Below are 25542 nucleotides of genomic sequence, written 5' to 3'. Positions count from 1 at the left end.
AAAAAGAAGTAAAATCAAAGAAGTTTGATACATACTTTTTATCTACATTTTACTACAGCAAGATGAACAAAATACAAACCAGCTGAGGAAAATGTAATGAACATTGCCTGATAACATTCTTAGACATTTCACGCATGCTTTTGAGGACTGCCATGTCTTGACTTTTACATACCTCTGGGACACGAATTGTAATTACAACAGATTTAGGAATTTGCCAAGACTCCTCTGAGAAATTGTATCATTGCAGAAGCATGCTTGTAAGAATCTGACAGAGTACTCGGGGAAGGTGCTTGCTCAGTAAACAAACACTAAATACTTTTGCTATCACTTTCCTTTCTAGAAATTTCAAAACAGGTTTTAATTGCTGCATTACAAAATTAATCCATATGCTTAGTTAGAATAGAACACACTACTGTTTCTCCTAGAGCATGTTTCCCTTTCCTGAATAAATGAAATAAATCTTGCAGGACAGATCTGCATATAGTATTTTAAAGAAGAAATTTGCACTATGAGTTTGTAAAAGCCCTTTAAAAGTGAATCTAAGTCTTATCTTTTATGTATAGCTTAAAGATGACAGAGTGGACTGCAAGAACAGGAAGGTCATCATTAAAGTCTACCGTAACCAAGAATTAGTTTTTTTAGTACCGCATTTAAGAAGCTATTTTTCTTTTCTCAGAATTGCTCCACCACTTTAAAAGAAAGAAAAAAAACGACCAAACAAACCCAAACCTTTTCTGCTGACTGTTAACCTCTTGTTGGCACTGAGATACTACGCCTGTGGGTTACAGAAAAACAGTTGCTGGTAAACATTTGCTTTAATACATTAATACATAAAGCATTAGATTAGCGATGGCAGCTCACGTAAACGGTAAAGAAAAAGACAAAAGCTAGGCTTTGCTATTTTCAGCACAAGTTTGAAACACATGCCATAGGACTAAGCTTGCCTTGCATTTCAGTCTTTCCTTGGTTCCTTCCACATGCATAACCTAAGAGGGGCACTTCATATACAACTTGGCACATGGCATTTCCACCTCAGAAAGGCAAGGCCATTGCTGGAGAGGACGTGTACGCTGTTACAGAGCCGCCACTGGTGGGAAGGCAGCGGCACCAGCTTCGGGCAGCACAAACAACCCAGCACGGTCTCATGTCCTAACAGGCTGATCCAAGGTCTACTGAAGTCAGTGAGGAGTCCCACCTTGGAAACTTCTCCCTCAACCCAAGTGTAATCAGCTAACTTCAAAGGTTTACAGACAAAAGTGTGCTTTTTTGATTTTTTATTTTCTTTTTTTTTTTTGTTAGAGAATGCTACAATCAATATATGTCCACTAGGCCCCACAATACAAAACCTGTTAAAGTTTAAATCTTTCACACCTCATTCAAGTGCCTTCCTTGTATTTTCAAATGATTTGCAAATACCACCCATCAATAACCACCTGTGTTATCATCAAAGGTATTTTTATTTGATGCAGATAAGACTACGTCTGGGCTAGCAGCTTTCTATTCTATACAAATACAAGACAGATCTAACAGTTTGCATTCAGCACTGTACACATTAAAACAAATTAGCTAATAATTTGAATTTTTCTTCCATAAATCATAGCAAAGACACTGAAGTTCTTTTTAAGAAAGGAGGTAATTAAATATTACATGAGGTATTTCAATAAACTATATTTTCTCACTGTAATACATCGTAAAATAAGTAGCCCTAGTTTAAATGACTTGGTGCAGTAAAACAGAACAGACGGTACTAGAAGTATCTCTGTTTCATCCCTGCTTCCAGCAGCGACTTCATTTTCACAGCATAATTTAACACTTGGCATTTTTTATAACAAGAACTAAAATTTGCATTTCTATACCACCTTCCACCTGAGAATATGAAGGAACTTTATAACCTTGTGATAACCTCCTTTGTCCAGTAAAACCAGTTAAACAGCTGCAGAAACAAAAGCACGGGTGAGATTTCTGCGACTTGCCCCAGGTCAAAGAGGAAGACAATAGCAAACCCAGCCTCATATTCTTTCTCCAGTGTTCAGCTCACAGATCTCCATTCTTTCTGCATTGATCCCAGGCCTGAGTCACTGTGCAATCTACGTTGTAATATTCACTATCTTTTTGTGTGAAGCGTGTTCCCAGTAGCCCAAAAGGGCATGCACTCTAGCAAACCAGGGTACACAGGACAAAAGAAAATGGAGCTACTAGTTATTAGTTTGAGATATGACCTCTTATCAACATATCTAAAACAATTTACAAGTTAGGCTTTATCATCAAAATGGAAGTTTTATTAATATTTTCAACATGAAATACAATAAAATACAGTGTTGCGCTGACAGACATGCTTTTCTGCAAGACTGGGCAATTCTGTCTTGTATATCCTGATTTTAAATAGATGTAAGTCCTATTTTAAACTTTTCCTGTACTTTGACGTTCATTGTAATTAACTCATTAAAAGCAGTATTTATAAAGCACCGATTGCAGGCTGTACATAATTAGGGAGTGATGACATACAACAGGAGACAACAATTACTCAGTTTTGGTTTATCAAGTGGTAAGTTACGTACACATTTCTTCAAAATTCAAAAGCTAGCTTCCGTGGAGTCATGAACTGCTTCACCATCTCATCTGTAACCTGCTTCCGTCTCTCTTGATGAGCTGCTATCAAGGGCTGCAATGTTTCAATAAGAACCTTCTTCAGCTCCCCCGTGAGCAATTCCCCGCTCGTGTACGCCTGTAAAGAAGGTGTTGATTGCTAAATATGGTGCTATATGGAAAAAGACTCAGTGACAAGTATTTCTTTAAAAGCCTGGCCCTAGCAAATACAGATTTGGATGTCTTACAAATAAGCCCACGTCTTAGAGGATCATGTGGTATCACTCTGAAAATGTAACTTCCAAAATTGCTTGTTGCCTCTTAAAAGATTAAGGCAGCTGGGTAATTTCATATGTGACAAGTTAGACGGGCTGAATAAGCTACATTCACAAGAATTTAACTGGGAAATTCTGCAATTATTTGCAGGAAACTGCCAATTTTTCTCCCCAGAACCCCCCAGTTCAAGAAACCAGTCACTGTAAGCTCTTTATTTGCAATAAGAGGTACAAAATCTCATATTTTTCTCTCATTGCATTTGTTTGGGTAAGATAAGAGATTTGATGTGATTAAAGTACCCTTTTCATAGGAAAAAGGCTCACAGAATCTATGCTCGCACTAGTAGTCATATTCGCAGCTGGTAATTCCCAGTGTGCATGGGGATTAGTAGCTTTCCAACCCTGCTCTTGATGGGAAAGAGTAGAAGGTTGGAGAAGAGGTTGCAGCTGTTCCCAGCAGGGAAAAGCTGATAAATCAGCGTGACATAGGTACTATCAAATACAGACACTGCCTTCCAAAAAACACATACTGCCTAGTATTGATGATGGTCATATAGCTGAAGGAAGTGAGATCTCTTGCTACCAACCCCAGGGACAGAAGTCTGCCAAATAGGTTTAAGGAAAATGCAACTTATATGAAGCAGTTTTTGCTTGGGATCAGGCAATCAGTTCCTCATAGCTATTGTATTTCTTGTGATGGTAAGAAAAAACAAAAAACCAGCATGCTTTTGACAAGAACTTTTGCAGTTTTGCAGAGTATTGCACTCAAGGAACAGGCAGAGTGTATTACACAATTAAAACGAACACTAATCCTAGGGTGGCCTTATTTGAAAAGTAGGAAGGATACTGTCCTACACGCTGTTGGAGATCCTTATGAAAATACTAGGGAAATTATTATTATCATCATTATTATTTTTAAAAGAAGAGACAGAATGACCTGTGAGAAAGGAGAACATTGCAATGAATACAGAAGTCTCAATATTGAAACTTGTAAAGGATGGAGAGTGCAAAAATAACAACACAATTACCTTCCTGGAGAAGGTTCACAGGAGGACTTAGTTACAGCTTTGTCCTCACAGCATGGAATGAATAATATCATATTCAACTTGGTGACTTACCTGCTTCAGCTGTTCAAGCCTGTCATCATCTTCCAGGAAGAAAGTCAGGTACATAAAAGACACGTCAACATCACAGTTACCTCCATACTTCCTGTGCTCTTCAATAGTATCTCTGCCTCCCGAGAAGGCATGCTTGTTAATCTGAAACAACACAATGATTTTAGGGTATAATTTCTACTAAATTCTGGATTACTATATTGTAAACAGAGGTGTATCACGATCCTCCAAATTCTGTATCAAGGACTAGCTAAAGGGCGAGTGGGGCAAGTTAATGCAGAGCCTCAGGACTGAAGCAGGGAGGCAAAAGGGGGTCATTAGAAGCCAGCAGGGAAAAATGGATATACACATACTGTCCAGACCAAAAATGAAGCAAAGTTTAAAAATAATCCACCCAAGATTCACTCAAAAAAGTTTCAAGTCCCTTTTGCTGAAGCTGTTGTATGTTGGACAGAATTTGTGCTTACAGGAACTGTTCTTCATGTAAGAAAAAATAAGATATTCACTCCATCAAGAAATTAATTTTGAAAGGTATGAAGAAAGCACGGAGAATTCTGAAGAAATTCTAGAGGAGAACCTAGTCTACTCCTTTTCAGGGAAAAAGAAAAGAAGAGAAAACAGAGTTAAAGATTACAAACCTCTGTCTAGAATGGCTAAAATTAGACAAATGCCCAATTGTTCAGTCTAAAAATACTTACTGACTCTCCCCACCTCTTTTAAGCACAGGTTCCTATGGGGAGATGAACTGCACTGGTGAATAGATCTACCTGCTAATCCCACTCCCAGTAAATTCGGAAGCCACTGGCCTATTTAAAAAATGTACACATATGTAGAACTGTCAGAGGATGCTAACCTTCCTATAAATTCAAAGTAAATAAATTGCCAGGAAGAGTAGAAAAAAGTATTTCTCAACCATAAGTTGAGCTTTCATTTGGCTCTTGTATCTTTTCAGATATCATCATCAGCCAGCCAAGAGACACACATGCATACAAAGTAGACTTTTTTTTTTTTTTTTTTTAGTTCTGGTATCTAGGAACTGTTATATATTTATGATTTCTGAACATTTTTATCTGTATGACTGTCTAGTGCTTTTTTGAATCTTTCTAACCACTATGTTCCAGATGATGTCTTGTGGCAACAAATTACATACATAAACGATCCACTGAAGAATATCTTAAAAAGACAAACTGCCATCTGTCACACTACATCTATTCCTATATTATAGGACAGCCTAAATAGCTGTCTCAGGATCTGCAAAACTAAGTTTTTACATATTGTTTTGCACTTCCTCTCACCTGTCTCCTTACTAGATTTTGAAAGTCTTTGTATGAAATTTTGTCGACATCCCTTATCCCTACAGTTTGTCTTCTTACTAAAGTGAGAGGGATTAAATACAATATGCCAGGTGAAGGCGCATTACTGTTTTATGCAAAATGTTTCCTAGATTAATCTCAAGTTCGTTTTTCACTTATTCTGGCACCTACTTGTTGACTGAGGTTTCAAAGATTTATCTATAGTGATGCACTGGTATTTTCCCTGAATTAGTACAGACTTATAATCTAAATAACAGTTTGTAGGAAAACAAGTAAACAATCGAGCTGTAATTTGGTGCTGATAGGTGAAACAAAAATAGTTTACTATAATGTTGCCATTCATCTCCTTCGATTTCCTAGAAGCTTTTCAGCCTTCCCCAATATCTAGTAATTTTTCGTCCTCTATTACCTGTAAGTTTTGAACCTCCTTACTTAGCAGTGTACTAGTGAAAAATTCTGTAAGCAGTAATTTTTTTTTGTGCAGCAGGGGCACTCTCTTTTTAACCTTCATCCATCACCAGAAGTCACTTTTCCTACTCTAATTTTTTATTTATTGGCCAGAAAAAATATTTGGTCTTTCACTCAAGCTCTATTTCCATAAAGACTACTTTCTGATGGGCTTCATAAGCTGAAATAAATCTCAGTTTGTCCTCCATTACTCAATACTTTACGTTATGTTCAGAATTTTCTCTTTATAGCTTTTATATTCCAGGCAGGTAGAATTATTTTATTATTTTTCCAAATAGTTCAACGATAGCAGAAACAAGACTTATTAATTGGACATAAGGCTTCTTCGATCTCTCCGCAGACAACTAGCTACTTGCCAGGAAGAAATGAAAGAATATTGCCAGTATTGCCACTAATCATGTATCCTCTATTGTGAAATTATAGGCTTTTTTAAAAAAGCAACTGTTTAACTGCACAAGTAAACTGGAATTATTATACTCCTAGCACATGAAGAACTGAAAAGTCGTCAGAACAGTACTGTTTAATCCATTTCTACATAAGATAACGAATCATCATGAGATGACTGCAGAAGACTCTGACCTACCATGGGTTTGTCAACTGTAAGGGAATTAATCCAAGCCCATCCAGCAGAAACAACACATACATCTTTTTTCTTGTTTTGACAGATATTTATTTTATGTCTGGTTATCATGTCTATAAATCCTGTTCCAAAGACTTTTTTTTTTTTTTTTTAAATACCACAACAAAAGTGAACTTTTGCCAAACTAAATCATCTGACACTGAGTCAGAGGGATTTTCCTTTGAGCTATAAGGGGCACTAGGAATATACTCAGATAGGAGAAAATACTCCTCCTAAAACTGAGGTGAAATTCAACATAATATTTATTCATGAATTGGAGGGAGGAGTGCACAGCAGCAGGTCCCCATGCAGCAGCAAAAGTCTGACCTGTGTTGTAATCAATGCTGCAATGCTTGGTGCTCCCAGCATGGAGAGGAAGTCAAGAGAAAGAGCTGTTTATTTGATTTACATCATGAACTGTCAGATTTCAAAACTATGGCAGCATAGTATATTTATTTTTAGAGCATGAGCCCCCGCAGCTTTTATTCCTACACCACTGCTCAACAGATATCAGACAAGCAAACATAAAGTTTTGTATATTATTCTAGCTAATGTTTGTACTGTTAGACTAGTTGGCAAGGCAAAAGATTATATTTGTTAGTCTAGCTGAATTTGCATAACTTGGTCAATTCCCGAAGATGCTTTGCAATGAAACGTATGGAAAAAAAGGATGCCAATATATTCAAGGAAAACATTAAAAAATTGCCATTGTAACCATGAGGACTACCGCTCTACGTTATAAAGCTTTGTGGTCTCAAGTTTTGCAGGTCCTTACCTTTGTCTTGATTTGTTTGGGTGTATCAGTGAGGAAGATGGAGGAGTTCGGGTCACTAGCACTCATTTTTGTCTGCGCTCCTTGCAGGGCTGGGAAGAAGACTGAGTGCAGTAAGGCTGGTTTAGGTTGTCCAATTCTAGGTGCTACATCTCGGGTCATTCTAAAATAAGGATCCTAGAACAACCATCAATAAGAGCACAGAATAAAACGGAACAATGTGATTTAAAAGCTGATTAGTGCTCACTCATTCATGCCTTAACAGGTGGTCTCAAGAAAAAAAACACAAAACAACAACAAAAAACCCCAAACAAACCACAAAATGTTCCAGAACCTACTTCCAATCCAGTTCATCCAGAAGAACAAACAAATGAAACCCCTTTTTTTATTTTCATAGTTTTGCTGTACGCCCTGATTCCCTCAATTGATAGCCATATTTACAAAGATTGCAAATAGTTGTGAAAACTATGCATAGTAGGCCTGGAGATGGATGCAGATTAAGATGCAAGCTTCCTCCCAAAGCATTTAACAACCAGCACAGAATCTGAATTAAATCAGTGATCAAGCTGGCAGTGCTGTGCTGCTGATTTGACTAAAACCAACTGCAATAATATTACTACACAATATTGTGGCTAATTAACATCATTACATCATCTTCCAGTGACTGTCCCTGTGACTAGAATAGCTAAAAATTCAGACAGTGCAGAATTTGGTTCCTATAAACAATATTTACTTAAAGTAATGATGTTACCACTGTCATTTGTAGCCGATATTCTTCCATCCTCTCTATGTAGATCTGAATTGATAGGGTTCTGCAGCCTCTCTGGGAAACTATTTCAACGTTTCTTTATTCTTACAGACAGAAGGTTTTTCCCTATAGTTCAACGTAAATCTCTTGTGCTGCAAGTTAAGCTCATTACATCTTGTCCTAGTTACCATGGAGGTGGCCAAAAGTTTCTTCCTTTCCCCATGTCAGGATACTTCTGCATAGATTTTACTGTCTTTGCCTGCATAGGTGCCAGCTCATTGTGAATTGGGTTGAGATCAAGACAGATCCAAGACTGGCAAGAATGAGTAGCGCATGAATCCATGATTGTTGGGTTAAGCCTTCATAGTTGTCAAGACACTGCACAACGCCCTTTTATCTCTTCCAGCTTCCACCCAAGAAAGGTGCTTGTGGGAATGTTTTACAGATGTTTCGATATACCACTGTGAAGCTTGAATGGTACATTACAAAAACAATTCCATTAAAACTAAATTAAGTAATACGATTTTCTTACCTGATCGATAGCACACGGGATAAGACACTGAATGTTCTCCTTGCCATTGAAGATCTGTGGAAATGATGAACTGAAGGATGGAGCAGCTTGAATAGCAGGAAAGCTGATCTTTCCTGGAAAACAACATGTTTGGAAAAGCTGAGAAGCCAATATAAGCAAGGATAAATAGAAAGAACTTTTTGAAATATATAAATTGCACAAGTGACTCATTCACATGCTCAGTTGAAGACCAACATCTGTCTTCATCAAGCAGTGTTGCCTTATCTGAGGAAACTTCATCTTTACCTTCTATGGTGTCAAAAAACCTTCAACTATCATAGAAACTAATGAAAAAAGGCAGGCTGTGATCACAAAGGTTCCAGAAAAGGTTCATTAGCTCATACTCTCTTCATCACTGAACTATCTACCCTTCTGAGAAATACAATTCACTGTATCATCACTCTGAGCTGCTCACTTTTTTTCTCTTTGTGAGAGAATGACAACAGAGCTGCTTATCAGGCAAGTTCCCCTCTAATATCTTAGAATCCTTGCTATATGCCTGCTGTACTTGTGAAGCATCTCAGATACGCCTAGTTTTGTTTCTTAATCACATAGTGACCAACCTGCTTCCGTGATCAAAATCCTCTCAGAACAGAAAGTAAACAGCAGATTTTTCCAAGCATGTAATGGAGTCATTATCACAATACCAACTTTTATTAGAGCACTGTTAAGACAGAAATAAGAACCTGTTCCCTGGCTACAGTGAAGGCTGAAAAGGTGCCACTGGCCCAAATACTGGTCAAAGAATGATGTTAGTGCTCAGGAACCCCAAGGATTTAATGCCATCTTTGATGCAGAATCTTTTTTTAGCTAATGTGATAGAAACCTGCAATCGCAGTGAAGTAAACAGAAGACAGAGTTACCCAGCACCTTGATAATTAGGCTTTTGAGTGCTCCTTTACTTTTTCATATATGCATATGTGTGTGTGTATTAATATAATATTTTCTGAAGAGACAAGCTTCTATGTAGTTTTGGCACAGAAATTTCTAGGAGGCACAATTAACTATAGCTGCAATGACTATATTAAAAAAAATAAAATAAAATTCCGTATCCTGGGCACTTCAACGTTGGTGTTTTGTAATCTGCTGCTACTAAGTCCAAAACCAGTAGATATCATGCCAGAAGTTCCACTGTAAAGTGTTTTCTGTACTGAAGGAACCACAATAACACCCTTTCACAATCAGCCTAGAAACATGCTTGTTCTATTTAATGAGTGGCAGATACTAATCTCTTTAAATAGTTACTTAAATAGTGCCACAGAAATGGAAAGTAAGCATCATTTCTAGTAACTCATATTATTTCCTACCAATGCAATCACTGTCTGTAAAGCCAAAGATTCCTTTCACTTGGTTAAATGTAACATGCTTCTGAACTTTGACGATGTTTTTGTAGAATCCAATACTTGTCCTGTGAGAAAGAAAGTGGAAAAATAAAAAGAGAAGTCAAGAGCCAAAAAGTGTAGGTATAAACTTTCATTCCAAAAGCTGAGAATGTCAAAAAAAATGCAGGATTAAATCTCACAGTTTTGGTCTTTTTGTGGCCCACTAAGATTATAATTAGAGAATTATTTACGAACAAGAATTTTATGCCTTTAAAGTTTAATTTATTCTTCCCTCCACTCAACATTTACTGCAAACATTTTTTGTCACAATTAACTGTCTAAACCCAGAAATATTCTTATTTGCAAATGGTGACAAAATGCCTCATGGAGCCTTAAGTTTATTTATCCTTATGCTCCTCTGTGAACTCAGGCAACCTGAATGGATCATGTCTTCTATGTTGCTTGCTATCTGCAGTGTGTATCCCACATGGGACACTGCGGTTCATCAAGGGAATAGCAGCTCAAATCCTCCAAATTCTCATTTTCCACAGGCTAGGTTCCCTGGCTGGACTTTCTCTGTCACCAAATACAGCAGCAGCATTTCCAAATCAAAAATAGCTCAGCAACTTCTTCCTTTTCTTATTTCTGCTGAAGAGCTGAAGCAAAGGAAACAGCAGTTCCGACCTGCCCTCATTCAGCAACAGGGCAGATCTGTGTTAATGCAACTTTTCTGAGGCAGGAAAGTCAGAGGAGTGAAAGGAGGAAAAACTGCTTTGTAGGCTCCACATTCTGGGGTCTGTATGATATACAGTTTGTCTCTAAAACATATATTCTCTCATCCAAGTCTTTAAGAATGCTCATCACCTGACATGGAAGAACAAAGCCCACAACTTCAGTTCTGAACTCTGCCATAAAACTTCTTCCTTCTGAGAAGGCAGTTCCAATAGCAGTTTCTTTTTCTTAAATCTTCTTTAAACTTTACTCAAAGTTCAAATAATAATCTTTCATGCTGTATTATTAAATTAATTGGCCACAAGTTGCTGAGATGTGTTTTGTTAATGCAGATAAAGTGTAAACACATCTCGAAGGTTTTTGATACCATCTTCAACAAAATAATCTGGAGGTTTCTTGGTGGTTTAGGTATTTTTACAATTTATCTGGTTTAATACGTTTTTCATAATTTAAATTTAAGCATTGCACACCCAAGTATTTGCTCATATACGGTTATACAGAAGAATGACAAGAGTATATATATATAGAATGTTAGCACAGAAATTAATACTTTTCTATTTTAAGTGATGTAAAACCTCTCTTGAAGCTTTCAAATTTAGATACATTTATTAAAACACCACTGGCTGTCAAAGTTGGAGAGAAAATACAGACACTTTTTTTCATTACAATGCCCTAAAGACATTTACACTTACCCCAAATAGTCTAAATCAGAAAATATAAAGGTTTTATTGACATCAAAACCACATGCAATGATGTCTTTTGCATTTTCTTTAGCATACTCGTATGCCTTCTCAGTTGTCAGGTCCTTCCAAAGGTATTTCTCATCATCAGTCAACTGTATAACTAAGGGAACATCAAATACTTCTTGCAGCCACCTAATAAATGCAGAAAGATTTTATCTCAAAGTAAGTTAAAACGAAGACATAACTCATGCAGCTAAAATTTTTTTATACTTGTAAACAAAAGTATATAAAGAGGTCTGCTTCTCTTCTCTTTGTATGCATATGCAGTTATGTTTATGTGAACAGAATAAACATTTTATATAGATTATAATGACAACTTACCTGAAGAACTCAAAATTATTGTTTCCTGTACATATGACAGCGGTTACCATTTGCAACGGAAACAGAATTCAAAGAGACTTTTAGCTCTTTGAGTCCAATGTCTCTGTGTCCTGCTGCTGCAGGCACCGCATTATAGAGTAGCGTTACTGAGTCTCATCACAAACTCATTTTTAAGGAGAACAAAAATTCAAAGGAGTGCCCCAGGGCTAAGGCTGCAAAGAAGAGGGCTTTATGGTGATGCAAGGATTATGATCAATTTAGTGAAAAGGTAAAATTGCATCGTTTAAGTTCATTAATATTCACCTCACAAACAGAACTCCTTGCAATGTACCATTTTGGCAGTTCCATAAAACAGGTTCAATATTTCCTTAGAAAAAACCAGTTTGACTAATACAAATGGTAGAAATAACTTACTTTGTGAATATGAATGGGATAAGATGACCAACATGCATTGCCTGAGAGGACGGCCCTCTGCCTGTATAAAGGTAAAAGGACTTCTTATTTTCATAAGCATCAAGGATTTGGTCCATATCTCTAAAGATAAAACAGAGAAAACATGGTGCAACTCTTTAGGAAGAAACCTCTACAGGAAAAAGCTTCTATTCAAAAATCTGAGTGCTTTGAAGCCAAACATGTTTATAAATAAAATATAGTAAGTTAAGTTTCCTAAGAATAGAAGGCGTTTGTTTGTTCATTTTTTTAATTTAAGAAAAGTGTCTCCTTCAGCCTCAATGAAAAAAAAACTCAAAGAAAAATTAAATTTAAAATTATTTTAAAATTTTATATTTAAATTAAAAAAAATAAATATGCAACTTATGAAATTACCTAATTGGATAATAATTTCTAAGGCCCAGTAAAACAGAGCTGGGAATCATTTCCCAAATTGGTTCAATCAACAAGCTTGGAACGGTCTCTGGTAGAGGTTATGCTCTGAATCATGCTCAGGCGCTTATTTGAAATGCGCTAGCTGCCATAGTCCAAAAGCCCATGCATGTTAACAATTAAACAGTGTAGATGACTGGCAGGTTGGTGCTTAAAATTATTGCCTGAGCCTTTTTTTATGTAACAATACAGATGCAGACGTCCACAGCCATGTGGACCCTCGTTGAAATCAGCAGTAAAACCATATGAGCCCTGGAGCTCTCTGCTAGGACAATTTTCCTTTGCCTGGCTTCTAACGCAGAGTCAAAACAGAACCTGTACAAAGCAAAGATTCTGAGCCCATTTCACCAATTTGGGATCAGTGAGGATGCATCAGAAACTGATGCAACCCAGGGTTTCAAGTGCTGTCAGGGGAAATCTGTAGTAGTTGCTAATTTCAAGTGACACAGTTGGTTTACCTCGGTATAAAAGAACACGGTCTTTTGCTAGTCATACATTTCTCCCAATAATGCTCACAGAAAGTCTACCTAATAGGACCTTTTTGAAGTTTAAAACAAGAAAAACTCACCTGTGAGAAAAAAAGATTCCTCTACGTAGAAAGCGGTGAGGTTTTTGCCCAGTAGCTCTTTCTATTCGATTGATCAGATCAGTGTCAATTTTACTGCTGCCAAACCGAACTACAATCATAAAATGTAAAAATAAAATAAAAAAAAAAATCAATAAGCATAGCATAGCTAAAACCAGGTCTTGGATTACCAAGAACATACCAATGCAGCCTAGTACTCCAGGAGGGGTCTCACCAGAGGGGAGCAGAGGGGCAGAATCACCTCCCTCGACCTGCTGGCCACGCTGCTTCTGAGGCAGCCCAGGGGGTGGTTTGCTGCCTGGGCTGTGAGCTCACATTGTCAGCTCATGTCCAGCTTTCCATCCACCAGTACCCCCAAGTCCTTCTCCTCAGGGCTGCTCTCAATCCCTTCATCCCCTAGCCTGTATTGATACTGGGGGTTGCCCTGACCCCGGTGCAGGAGCCTGCACTTGGCCTTGTTGAACCTCATGAGGTTCACAAGGGCCCACTTCTCAAGCTCATCCAGGTCCCTCTGGATGGCATCCCATCCCTCAGGTGTGTCAACTGGACCACTCAGCTTGGTGTCTGGACCATTATCCAATGGGAAGCAAGTTCCTGCATACAATTTTTCATTCACTCCAGGTGAATCAAGCAGGATACCATACAAGTGAAGAACTGGGCCCATCCACTGACCCATTAAAATAAACATCACTAAAAAAGATGAATGCTGGTATACGATTCAGCAACCACCACTTTAATCCGTGTGTTTTCCAAGCATTATCACATCCTCTTGTCCTAAGCAAACCTTAATTACTGAATTAATTTCTTCCTAGCAAATAAAATGCATTACAAAATGGCAAAGTAATTATAATCTGGATGAATGTTAAAAAGAGACCAAATGAACACGAAAATGTATGATTCAGCAGAACAACAGCAACTGCTAAGAGGGTAACCTTACAGAAACAGAAAATATGAGAACGCCCCAGACTAACTGGGGCCAGCCATCCCAGGAATAATTGTATACTGTCACAGAAAGTGATTAAAACAATTCTGATATATAGAATACTTCACTGTAAATGCCTAAATACCTTTATTAAACACTCACAGACTGCACAACTCCCTTTTCTCTGTCAATTTGCATTTTTCCTGTTAAAAGATTGGATAATTTTTCCCTACCTATTTCCTCTTCTTTCTCTTATGAGGATGTTCAAAACGTTTTAGGCTCTCTGTCCACAAAGAATCTGCCTTCCTAAACATTTTCTGACAAGGACATAGACTCCACTCCTTACCAAGCTTTTAAAAAATTCCTAACATGCTTTTGATCTCTAGTGTTTTAGCTTTACCAAAAGACAGCTTTCAACTTGATGTACATAAGAAGTCCTGAGAGCTGCCATTTTCAAAAGCATATTTGCATTGGCTGAAAATTTATTGCATGCTTTTCCTCTTTGCCATTGACGTGTTGTATTTGCATATAGAAAACTAATAATCTACTCTTTCTTATACAGTAACTTTACTGACTAGGCCAGTCTCAATAATCTTTGAACAGTCACGGCAGCTGGAAGAGGTTCCTGGGGGCTGGAAGAAAGCAAATGCCACTCCTACCTTGAAGATGGGCAAGAAGGAACTGCAGAACTACAGGCTGGCCAGCCTCACTGTAATCTCTGGGCATGTGATGGAGCAAATAATCCTGGAAACCATTCCCAAACATTATGAAAGATATGAAGGTGGCTGAGAGTAGTCAGCACAGATTCATGAATAGGAAATCATGCCAGACCAACTTAATAGCCTTCTAGGATGACATAACTAAATTAGTAGATGAGGTGAGAACAGTGGATATTGTTTATCTCAACTTTAGTAAGGCTTTTGACATAATCTCTTGTCTTATTCTTATAGATAACTGAGGAAGCCTGGATGAAACAAGTGGACAGTAAGGTGAACTGAAAACTGGTGGAACTGCCAAGCTCAAAGTCTTATGACCAGCAGCATGAAGTTCAGCTGGAGCCCAACATTATTTGTGCACCCCAGGGGGTTGATATGGGGGCAGATACTGTTTAACATCTTCATTAACGATGTGTATGATGAGACAGAGTACACGCTCAGTAAGTTCGCAGATGAAACGATACTGGGAGGGGTGGCTGGTACAACAGATGGTTGTGTTGCCATTCAGAGGGACCTCAGCAGGCTGAAGAAGTGGGCTGACATGAATCTTATGAAGTTCAACAAAAGGGGGAATGCAAAGTCCTGAATCTGGGGAGGAACAACACTGTACACTGGTACAGGCAGGAGGGCAACTGGCTGGAAAGCAGCTTGTCCGAGAAGGACTAGGGTTCCGGTATATAAGGAATTGAACATAAACGAGCAATGCACTTTGATGGCATTGGAAGGTCAACAACCTTATGGGCTGCATTAGGAAAGCACTGCCAGAATGCTGAGGGAGGTGATCCTTTCCCTTTACTCAGCACTGATGAGAAACATCTGGAACATTAGGTCCAGTTCTGGTCTCCAGTATAAGGAGGACATGGACATACTAAAGTGAATCCAGCAAAGGGCTATGAAGATGAAGGGCTTAGATCATCTGTCATACAGGGAGAGGCTGAGAAAGCTGGGATTGCCGAGGCTGGGGAAGAGAAGGCTCAGGAGGGATCTGTCAATGTGTATGAATATCTCATTAGGGGAGGGGAGGGGGAGTAAAGTAAACAGCACCAGACTTTTCTCAGTGACGCCCAGTGAAAGGACAAGAGGTAACAAGCACAATTTGAAATAAAGGAAATTCCATCTAAACATAAGAAAAATCTTCATATTGTGCACATGGTCAAATATTGGAACAGGTTGCCCAGGGAGGTCATGGGATCTCCATCCTTGGAGATCATAAAAATCCTACTGGACAAGGTCCTGAGCAACCTGCTCTAGTTGACTCTGCTTTGAACCCCAGGGGGGTTGACTAGATGATTTCCAAAGATCCCCGCCAACTTCAACCATTTTGTATCACTTGCAATATCCAGCTCACTGAAGTATCAGCATGGTTAGCATACAAAGCTCTTTCTCACTCATCCCTCTGCTCCTTGCTCATGCTCAGACCACAAAAAAATTCTCTAGGGACATTCACGTCTACTACTCAGCTAGCAGCACCTTTCTTCCCAGAATATCTTCAGGCTGTTTTGTTGTGTAACCATACACTTAAGTGCATGCCTAGGACAACCATTTGAGAAGAATATACCTTTCAATTATATAGTGCTTTTGGCAATTTCATTTCTTCTATGTTTGAGTAAACACAAACACACCGGCAACATTGTCCGGTACCACTAGTAAATAAACAGATTATAGGTGGCACAAAAATGCCCTTTTCAGTAAGCGCTATCAGATGTCAAGTTCTTAGACAATACTTTTTATTATTATTTTTAGAAGAGGGAGGAAGAAGAGGAAGTTTATCAATAACGAGCAGTAACTTTTTAACTTCCTGAAGTGGCTACGCTAGTATTCTTCTCTGAAAAATTTGCAACACTTCACTTAGAACAAGCAAATTGACTCACCCACCAAGTTCCCCAGTCTGATAGCAGAGTAAGTAAGTAAAAACCCCTCAGGCTAACCTCCCACTGTAGGACTGATCAAAAGGTCATACATATACACACATACACAATTACTGGAAAAAGGATGTTGCTGTTAGGCTTTAGCATAGCTTTAGAAAATTAATTTACAGTGAAGTCATGCTAGTCATTCTCAGAAAGACCTCAAGATTGCGCCAACACAAGAACTGTACTCCTCCCACTTTTCTACATGATTTAGAACCTCCCCAAAAGAAAACAAAAAGCCTTCTCCATACCTCCTACACAAGTAACAAGATGATGAGAGTTCTTGTCCATTTCTGGATTCTAACAATTTTCTTTCTTCCTTCTGCTCCGCCAACATATCTTTCTTTGCGCACTTCCCCCTTTCCAACATTTTCTTTCTCCTATTACCTTTTGACACGACCTTACAATAACATCACACTGAATTAAGAGACCGCTGACACTAGCAACTGACCTCCCAAAAGCAAATATATGGCTACTGACACCTAAGGATGTATGCTCTATTGTGAGAAGCAAGCTGCTAAGCAGACACCAACAACATATAACTGAGGTAGTAAATATGGATTGAAGATTGACAGTAATTTAATAAAAGCAAAAATAGTAAATATTAATGAATAGTTCTCTCACCTGTTTCTATATTAGACTCAAACAAATTATAAAAAGTGGACTGTAAAACAAATAAGGAAATTAACTTATCCCCTGTTTCTTAAATTACAAAACTGCAAGTTTTGTAACATTCCTTGTCTAAAATAGTTTCCATTAGATGCACATTTTTTGAGTAAATTGCATCTTTTTCATCCCAGCCAGCACTGGGCTGTTTGATGGTGTGTCTTGTGAAGGAGTCATCACACTTACAGATTTCTGCATTAGTTTTGTATCATCCCTGCTCTTCCTAATTTGGGAGTTGAGGCAGATGTGGAGAGATGGTATAAAGAATCCTATAGCCTTGTCAAAATGCTCTAGGCTGTAGCTGTTCTGCATCAGAGCGACAGAAGATACAGATACTCAGTCATAACGTAGTCATTAACATAACTTCTAATAACAGCTCTTATGCCAAAAAACAAACTATGAGTAAAACTTTTATTTTAAACTGAAAAGTTCTGTGCAAAGTATTTAGGTCTTCCATAGGAGATCCCTGCCTGGGACATTTTCATTTCCTACAGCAAATTCTTTAGACACGTGAATGCTAACATTAGACATAAATGATACCTATGATGGTTTTGATCAGGATTTGTTATGATCCCTTGCTGTGGTCATTAGGATCACTTGACGTAATTTTCTTAGCAGCAGTCAAGAAAGAGTTATACCTATGAGTTTGTCATAATCCACGCCTTTAGCATTTGATGTCTGCACAGTCCAGGGATCCACAAAATCCTCATCCTCTTCTTTAGTTGTACCGTTGTTTATTAATGCGAGATCTCTTGGGGGCAAGCCCGCCTGATAATCTTGCCCTGTTGCTGTTTTATATGACAGTTTTAATGATAATAGCATCCTCACTGCTGCATCAATTTCATCCTGAATAAAGGAAAAAAAAAAAGCTGTTTGACTTTGACTTGACTTAAGATAGACAATTACATTAATGTCCCAACCCTTCAAAATTCTACATCCATGTTTTGATTTGAATTGCATTATTCATAAACTCTAAACCATTATTTACATGTTCGCAGCATCACTGCCAAAGGTAAAAGAAAAGCAAATAGCAGATGACCATTTCCTAACCAGCAGAATTTAGAGCATCACCACTGGCAAGATATTTAAAGCACCTCTGTCTCACTTTTCAATTTCTGTCTGAGGAAAAAAAAATGCTTGCCTGCGTTTCAGAGGTATAACAATCTTAACATTTCAAGCAAAATTTTCTAAGATATATAATATAAATTATTATATAAATATAATAAAAATTATTACCTAATTTACTTTACAATTGTATGGCAACCGGGTGAAGCAGACTTATAAGCCTATGACTCTCTGTTCTTACTTCAGGAGTAACAACTTTGCTCTTGCTAAAGACCACATTGCTCCAGGTATGTCCACAGTTCACAAAATGGACATAAATATTTTTTGACAATTTTTTTTTTTACTACAATACAAAATAGATCTCAGAACAATCATATCCTTCAGTGCTCTTAAAGACAGATCTAACTTGAAAAAGGATGGGTTCAAAGCATGAAATGGAAATACCTTTGGTGCTTTTCCTGCTTTCAACGCTCTGACTTTCTCTCCCTGTTCAGTTACTCTTTCAAACAGCTGAAGTGGACTCAGAGATTTCAAATCACAGTTCGGACTATCAGCCATTTTGTCAGACTGCAAATGATCTGTTTATTTACAATTCAACTAAATTTAATGTCTTCCAATTCTTCGTCTTGTAGATTCAAAACAGCAGCAACACGGAGAACTGTAGGGCAAAAAAGAGTGCGTTTTATTCTTTTGCATATATCTTGAAGATTAGATGAAGAGAATAAGAATATAAAAACTACACTGACCTCATACTTAATCCTATTCATATCAGCTTGATAAATGTGGAGACATTAACTCAGTGAGCTTCAGTTTCATACAGAAACTGACAGAGACTGACAAGAGTACTGAATAAATTTAGAGATCACTCAATGTTGTTTGTCCATGTATCTCATTTAACACTGGAACACCTTTTCAAAGTCAGACTCTTGACAAAAGTAATTAAATATATGTACAACCCAGAGCATCTCAGAACACTTAGTAGAGGTTATCTGATTCTTGATATTAGTTAATGTTTTTATACTACTTGATACCCTGTCAAATTATGAATGACAATGACATTAACTATCATACAGAATTCTGTTTTAATATATGTAATATAGTATTTCAGCCCAAAGAAAGAAATACAGAAGAAAAGCTTAGTCATCTTTACTGCATTGCTCCAGAAGTTACAAAACACACTGATGATTAGCAAGAAATGCTGCTTTCTAAAGAACAATCAATCCTTGGGTTAGCAATAGGCTGTATATTTAAGGAACTATTTGTGTCTCAGCAGTATGCAGGAAAAATAACCCTAGGAGATGGCTTGTGATGATGAGATGGCCAAGAATACTAACACAGCAGTATTCCTATGTCCAACATATACCTCGATCACTGGAGCTTCCTAGAACAGAGCATGCCCATGCTTCCACAAATGGGCTTCTCCCAGACTAACATCTATAACATTGTATATATTAATGATAACATTATCTGTAAGTTTCTTAGCAGCCTTTTTTTTTATTTAATTAATAGCAATTGAGACTTTGGAAAACTACAACTCCATACTGTACAGTACACTAAAAGTACAGAAAATTAAATAACGCTGTTAAAATGTTAAGTAAGCATACAGGTTTTGTTATCAAATGCATTAAAATCAGTAAGGTTATTTTCACTCTACATCCGAAATATCTTGATCTTTGTCCCATTAGTTATAATCTAAAATGTGTTATAAAGAAGCTCTGCTGTACTTAGTTTTAATGAATACATTGAATACCACTTATTCTTGATTTCCAAAACAGGAAACTCCTGTAACATGGATTGCATTGAATTAACTCATACTTTACAACATATGCCTCCCATAAAGGTGGCACAGCAATTCATGCTACCCCAGCAATTTCTTCTTCTAATTTTTCTAAAATTACCTGATAAATTGTCTTCAGATATTCTCTAATCTAAAAATAGAGTTTTATTGATGTCTCAGAAATCTGGTAAATCTGTTACCAGCCTGCCATGAGTGAAAAATCATTTCAACTGCAAAGGCAGAATTCCTTATTTTAAGAAATCCTTATTTTCAAAAATTATTCATGCTCAGCAGCTCCCTGTACAGAACGACGAGATATTTAGAAGTACATATGCTCTGAATAAGTTTTTTCAAGCATCATGCTGTTTAAATATTCAGAACTGAGAATAAACAAGCATTAACTTGATATGGGAAGAGAGTTTTAAAACCATTATGGTCCTGGTTATAGTGAGCTTGCCATATTTACATAGAAGGAAGTAAGTGTAAAAAGGGGCAAGGAGGACACCGTCTGTTGGAAAACCAACATTGTAAGTGAAACCGCAACTATGCCAAATGAATCCATTTGGGATGAACATACCACAGTAACAATGTACAGAGAGAAGCATATAGGGAATTATAAAAGAATTTCATAAAATCTGAGGCTGTTAAAATGAGATAACAGTGCAGATACTAATGACAAAAGTGAACTGAGGGGAAAAGTAAATGTTCCATGAAAACTACCATTGCAACTTGGTCAGGGTTGTGAAGTGCTGCCTCACAATCTGATGTGGTCAATTTATGCAATCACCGAAGCCATTGTATAGCTTTTTTTACTTGAGGAAAGTGATGTCATCTTCATTCATAAACTGATGCTTACTTTACATGTACTGTATTCAGACGTGATAGTGACAAATGCAACGCACGTTGAAAGAGTAAATTAACTTCATACTGAGTTGCAAACAGCGGTGTGTTGGAAACACAGCATTCACCCTAAGCGTTTTCTGTTGTGCCATACTCATGTCCATGAAGGAAGAACTCTGTGCCCATGTAAAGTCCTACTGACTTGCAAAAGATTATGTCTCCCTGGAGAGACTCCCTAGTGTATTATTGATCCACTGCTACACATGGTGCATGAATTGATTGAGTGTACAAGATACATATGTAACTGAAGTGAATCATAAAAGCTGTTAATAAAAAACATGTTCATTTGGCTCCCTTTTCCCAGAATTAAAAAAGAAGAAACAAAAGCATACAATAGTTGCATTAGCTGTTCAGCATTATTTCAAAGCCTTCTACAAAATAATCGGCCTAATCACAGAATGGTAGGGGTTGGAAGGGACTTCTGGAGATCATCTAGCCCAACCCCCTGCTAGAGCAGGGTCACCTAGAGCAGGTTGCATAGGAACGTGTCCAGGAGGGTTTTGAATGTCTCCAGAGACAGAGACTCCACAACCTCTCTGGGCAGCCTGTACCAGGGCTCTGCCACCCTCAAAGTAAAGAAGTTCCACCTCACGTTTAGATGGAAGTTCCTATGTTCAAGTTTGTGCCCGTTGCCTCTTGTCCTGTCATTAGGCCTCTAACTAGACCCTGTGCCCCTAATCACAACCATCTGAGCTCTGTCTTTCAACCAGTTTTCAATCCACCTCACTGTCCATTCATCTAACCCAGAACTCCTAAGCTTCCCTATGAGGATGCTGTGGGAGACAGTGTCGAAAGCCTTGATGGAGTCAAGGCAGACAATGTCCACTGCCCTGCCCTCATCTATCCATCCAGTCATGCCGTCATAGAAGGCTATCAGATTAGTCAGACATGATTTCCCCTTGGTGAATCCCTGTTGACTACTTCTGATAGCTTTCTTTTCTCCACATGCTTTGAGATGACGCCCAGAATGAGCTGTTCCATCATCTTTCCAGGAATGGAGGTGAGGCTGACCGGCTTGTAGTTTCCTGGGTCTTCCTTCTTGCCCTTTTTGAAGGCTGGAGTGACACTGGCTTTCCTCCAGACCTCAAGCATCTCACCTGTTCTCCAGGACCTTTCAAAGATGATGAAGAGTGGCCCAGCAATGACTTCTGCCAGCTCCCTCAGCACTCGTGGGTGCATCCCATCAGGACCCATGGACTTGTGGATATCCAGTTTACTTAATTGATCTCTAACTTGATCCTCCTCAACCAAGGGGAAGTCTTCCTTTGTCTAGACTTTCCACGTTGCCTCCAAAGTCTAGGACTCCTGAGGGCTGGCCTGAGCAGTAAAGACCGAAGCAAAGAAGGCATTTAGTAACTCCGCCTTCTCTGCATCCTCTGTCACCATGGCTCCTGTCTCATTCAACAGCGGGCCCACATTTTGTCTAGGTTTCCTTTTGCCTCCAATATACTTGAAGAAACCCTTCCTGCTGACCTTGACATCTCTTGCCAGGTTTAATTCCAAGGAGGCCTTGGCTTTCCTCATTTCATCCCTGCATACTCTGACAGCATTCTTGTAATCTTCCCAAGTGGTCATTCCCTTCTTCCATGTGCTATAAACTTCCTTCTTCCACTTGAGCTTTTTCAGAAGCTCCCTGCTCAACCATGCGGGTCTCCTGCTTCCCTTGCCTGATTTCTTGCTCTTGCACCAATCCTGAGCTTGGAGAAAGTGGTATTTCAATATCAGCCAGCCCTCTCGAGCCCCCTACCTTCCAGAGCCCTGGCCCATGGGATCTCTCCAAGCAGTTTCTTGAAGAGGTCAAAGCTAGCCCTCCTGAAGTCCAACGCTGCAATCCTACTTGTTGTTTTGTGCATACTGCCCATGATCCTGAACTCTATCTTTTCATGAGCACTACAGCCAAGGCTGCCCCCAACCTTAGTGTCCTTAATCACAACCTTGGTTATATTTACATAGTATATATTTAAACTGCCAGTGTAAAAAGCCTTCACCTGCCTAGAAAACTAAAGAAGGTTGCTTTGATAACTTGCTGGTTACCAAAGTGTGGCTATCATTAAGGGTTTGTTTGTCAGACAGCTGCAATATTCCCAGATTTCAGCTTCAGCTGAATACCCTGAGAAAGCTGAGAAGCGTATACAGCCACTTGCTAATTTAATTTGCTTAGTCTATTAACACTGATACTATACTTAGATTACATAACTGACTAAAAAAAATAAGACTGACTAACACATTATCAGTAATACTTAAGTTTCCAACCTAATTTTTATCCCTTCAAGCTTGATTATTTGCAGTTTGACAGTGTTATTCTAAAGAGGTCATTTGAAGCATATCAAATAATTCTCTGATGTATTCCTACAACTTACTTACGTTCTCCTATTTGGATACTAGTGTTTTCCTCTTTTTCATGGGCACAAGATATTTAACTGGAAAATATTCAACTAAATTCATATTAGAAGATGTTTATGAATATTAACACACCACCTTTCTGCTGGAATATGCCAGTTATATTTACTGGCTTCAAATTTTACAAAATAGAAAAAGGTAAACAAGAATTATTGTTTGGTGTAGAACGGATTTGTGACTTGGTGTTTTAACTTAATTCCTGAACAAACATTCTTACTGATAGATTGCCTCCATTCAGAAAGTCTGAAATGTCACAGCTGAGACTGAGCACACATAGTGGAGAGCAGTAAAACAGAAAGACTCCTCAGAAAGTTTGGAATATTATGTATTTAAGCTGAGCAAAGAATCCCAAATGAAGGTGCATCTTCATTAAGAAGTAGCAAAAGTAATCTCATCACTGCAACAAGAGATGAGGATATCACGATTGTAGAATGCAAAAGATATTGACTGCTACCTAAAACTTACCTCTATTTACCTCAGTACTGTCCTTATTTGCTGGTGGAATTCAAGCCAGGAATTCAATAATATGGAACATAGGTCTTTATCGTTTGAAATTCATAAATGCAATGGTGAACCATTTAAAAGAAATGTCTGGATATTCTGCCTTTTATTAGGACATTTTTTCTTGCTTTCTTATTGATATTATGAAAACTAACAGTCCCAGACACATTAGATATCATATGCGAACAGATTGGGAGGACAAAAATGATACATGGGAACTTGAGAATGGACTACTAGAACATTTAGGACCAGAATCTAAGATGAACTTAAAAGCCTCAGTTTCACAGTGTGAACTTGAAAGCCAAGATTTGTGTGCTTTTTCTACCTGCACAATGTATGGTAACTTGTAATGGGTACTGCTCTTGTGGCTGTTTAAGAATATTACATCATCATGAGACAAAGCGCAAAAGTAATCCTTGGCGTTGGTATCAGAAAACAACCGTCTTCTCCACTCTTTCCAGCTGGATGGCAATCACAGATCTAAGATCACTTTCACTGTTTGCTACCTGATTTAGTAAGCTAGAGACCCGAGAATCAAAGAATAGGGTTTCACATTGTTAATAAGAGCTCTTTCGTGACAAGCATTGCACAAAGGTACATCAAGGCTTCCAAAGACAATAGTGCCCCCCAAATTTTCATGAACTAATGAAAGAATGCGATTTTAAGTCTGACAGCACTTATGTTCCTGAAAACTGTTTTGCCTCCTAGAAATAAAACAAAAAATGAACAGCTAAATTAAAGCAGGTAGTATGCACACAGATGTTGTGTGAAACATGCCTCGAGAAGTACTGCAACACAGGCTGCGTTTCATAGTAGACCTACCTTCCCAGTCATGGTAAACATCAATTTATCTACGAGAGTACAATAAAAGTGTGCAAGACTATTCCCTAAGATGATAATATGACCATTCTACCACCCTCATCTGAAGAAAGTCCAACATGAATCTTTACTACACTAAAGCTGTTAAGAGCTAAGCTCTTGCGCAGGAAGTTATGCAGAGAATTAACCAGCAAGAGAAGGTTTCCAGCCCTGGATCCCTTTGCCCGCCCGGGAGTTATGCAGAGAGTTATACAGAGAATTAACCAGCAAGCGAAGGTTTCCAGCCCTGGAGCCCTTTGCCTGCCCGGGCAGGGCAAAGGCACTCGCCAGCTCTGCCTTCCCCGGGCCGGGCCCTTTCCCGGCGGCCAGGACTCCCCCCTCCACTGTGCCCGAGGGAAAAGGGCTTTCTCTCCCGACGCCTTGGCGATGCAGTGGAGGAAAAAAAATCCCTCAAGAACATCGATGCTTGGCAAAGAGATGGAGGAAACGTGCCCCGCAGAGACCCCCACGCCCCTCACCCGCCACGGAAGCGGCAATAACCCCCCGACCAGCCCCTCAACCGCCCGACCAGCCCCTCAACTGCCCACTGGGGTCTCTCACCGAGGCCCCATCCCCGGCCCGGCCCGACCCGACCCTCACCCGCTCGCCGAGGCCCTGCCCGGCCCGACCCGGCTCGCCTCAGCTCTCCTCAGCGCTCCCCTGTCACTGCCATTGCATCAGCCCCCAACCGGCACGGCGCTCGCGGCTCCCGGCTGGGAAACGCAAACCCCTGGAACCATTGTTTCTCCCTGCCCGCCCTCCGCTTACAACCAC

The 25542-nt window shown here is 38.8% G+C and overlaps 1 protein-coding gene across 1 annotated transcript; it reads right to left on the bottom strand.

Moving 5' to 3' along the window:
• Positions 1-1294: 1294 nt before the first annotated feature.
• On the bottom strand, positions 1295-25499 carry WARS1 (tryptophanyl-tRNA synthetase 1). Its single transcript, XM_074583991.1, has 11 exons — positions 25369-25499; positions 18777-18990; positions 17906-18113; positions 13036-13144; positions 12000-12119; positions 11214-11396; positions 9775-9875; positions 8429-8541; positions 7152-7325; positions 3980-4120; positions 1295-2725 (listed from the first exon to the last, which is right to left on the bottom strand). Exons 2-11 carry the CDS (start codon positions 18888-18890, stop codon positions 2567-2569), a joined length of 1422 nt encoding a protein of 473 aa, XP_074440092.1. The 5' UTR covers positions 18891-18990; positions 25369-25499; the 3' UTR covers positions 1295-2566.
• Positions 25500-25542: the final 43 nt, after the last annotated feature.

The sequence above is a fragment of the Larus michahellis genome, chromosome 4 (genome assembly GCF_964199755.1).
Source record: "Larus michahellis chromosome 4, bLarMic1.1, whole genome shotgun sequence".
Classification (NCBI taxonomy): Eukaryota; Metazoa; Chordata; class Aves; order Charadriiformes; family Laridae; genus Larus; species Larus michahellis.
This window is presented reverse-complemented; position numbering and strand designations above follow the sequence as displayed.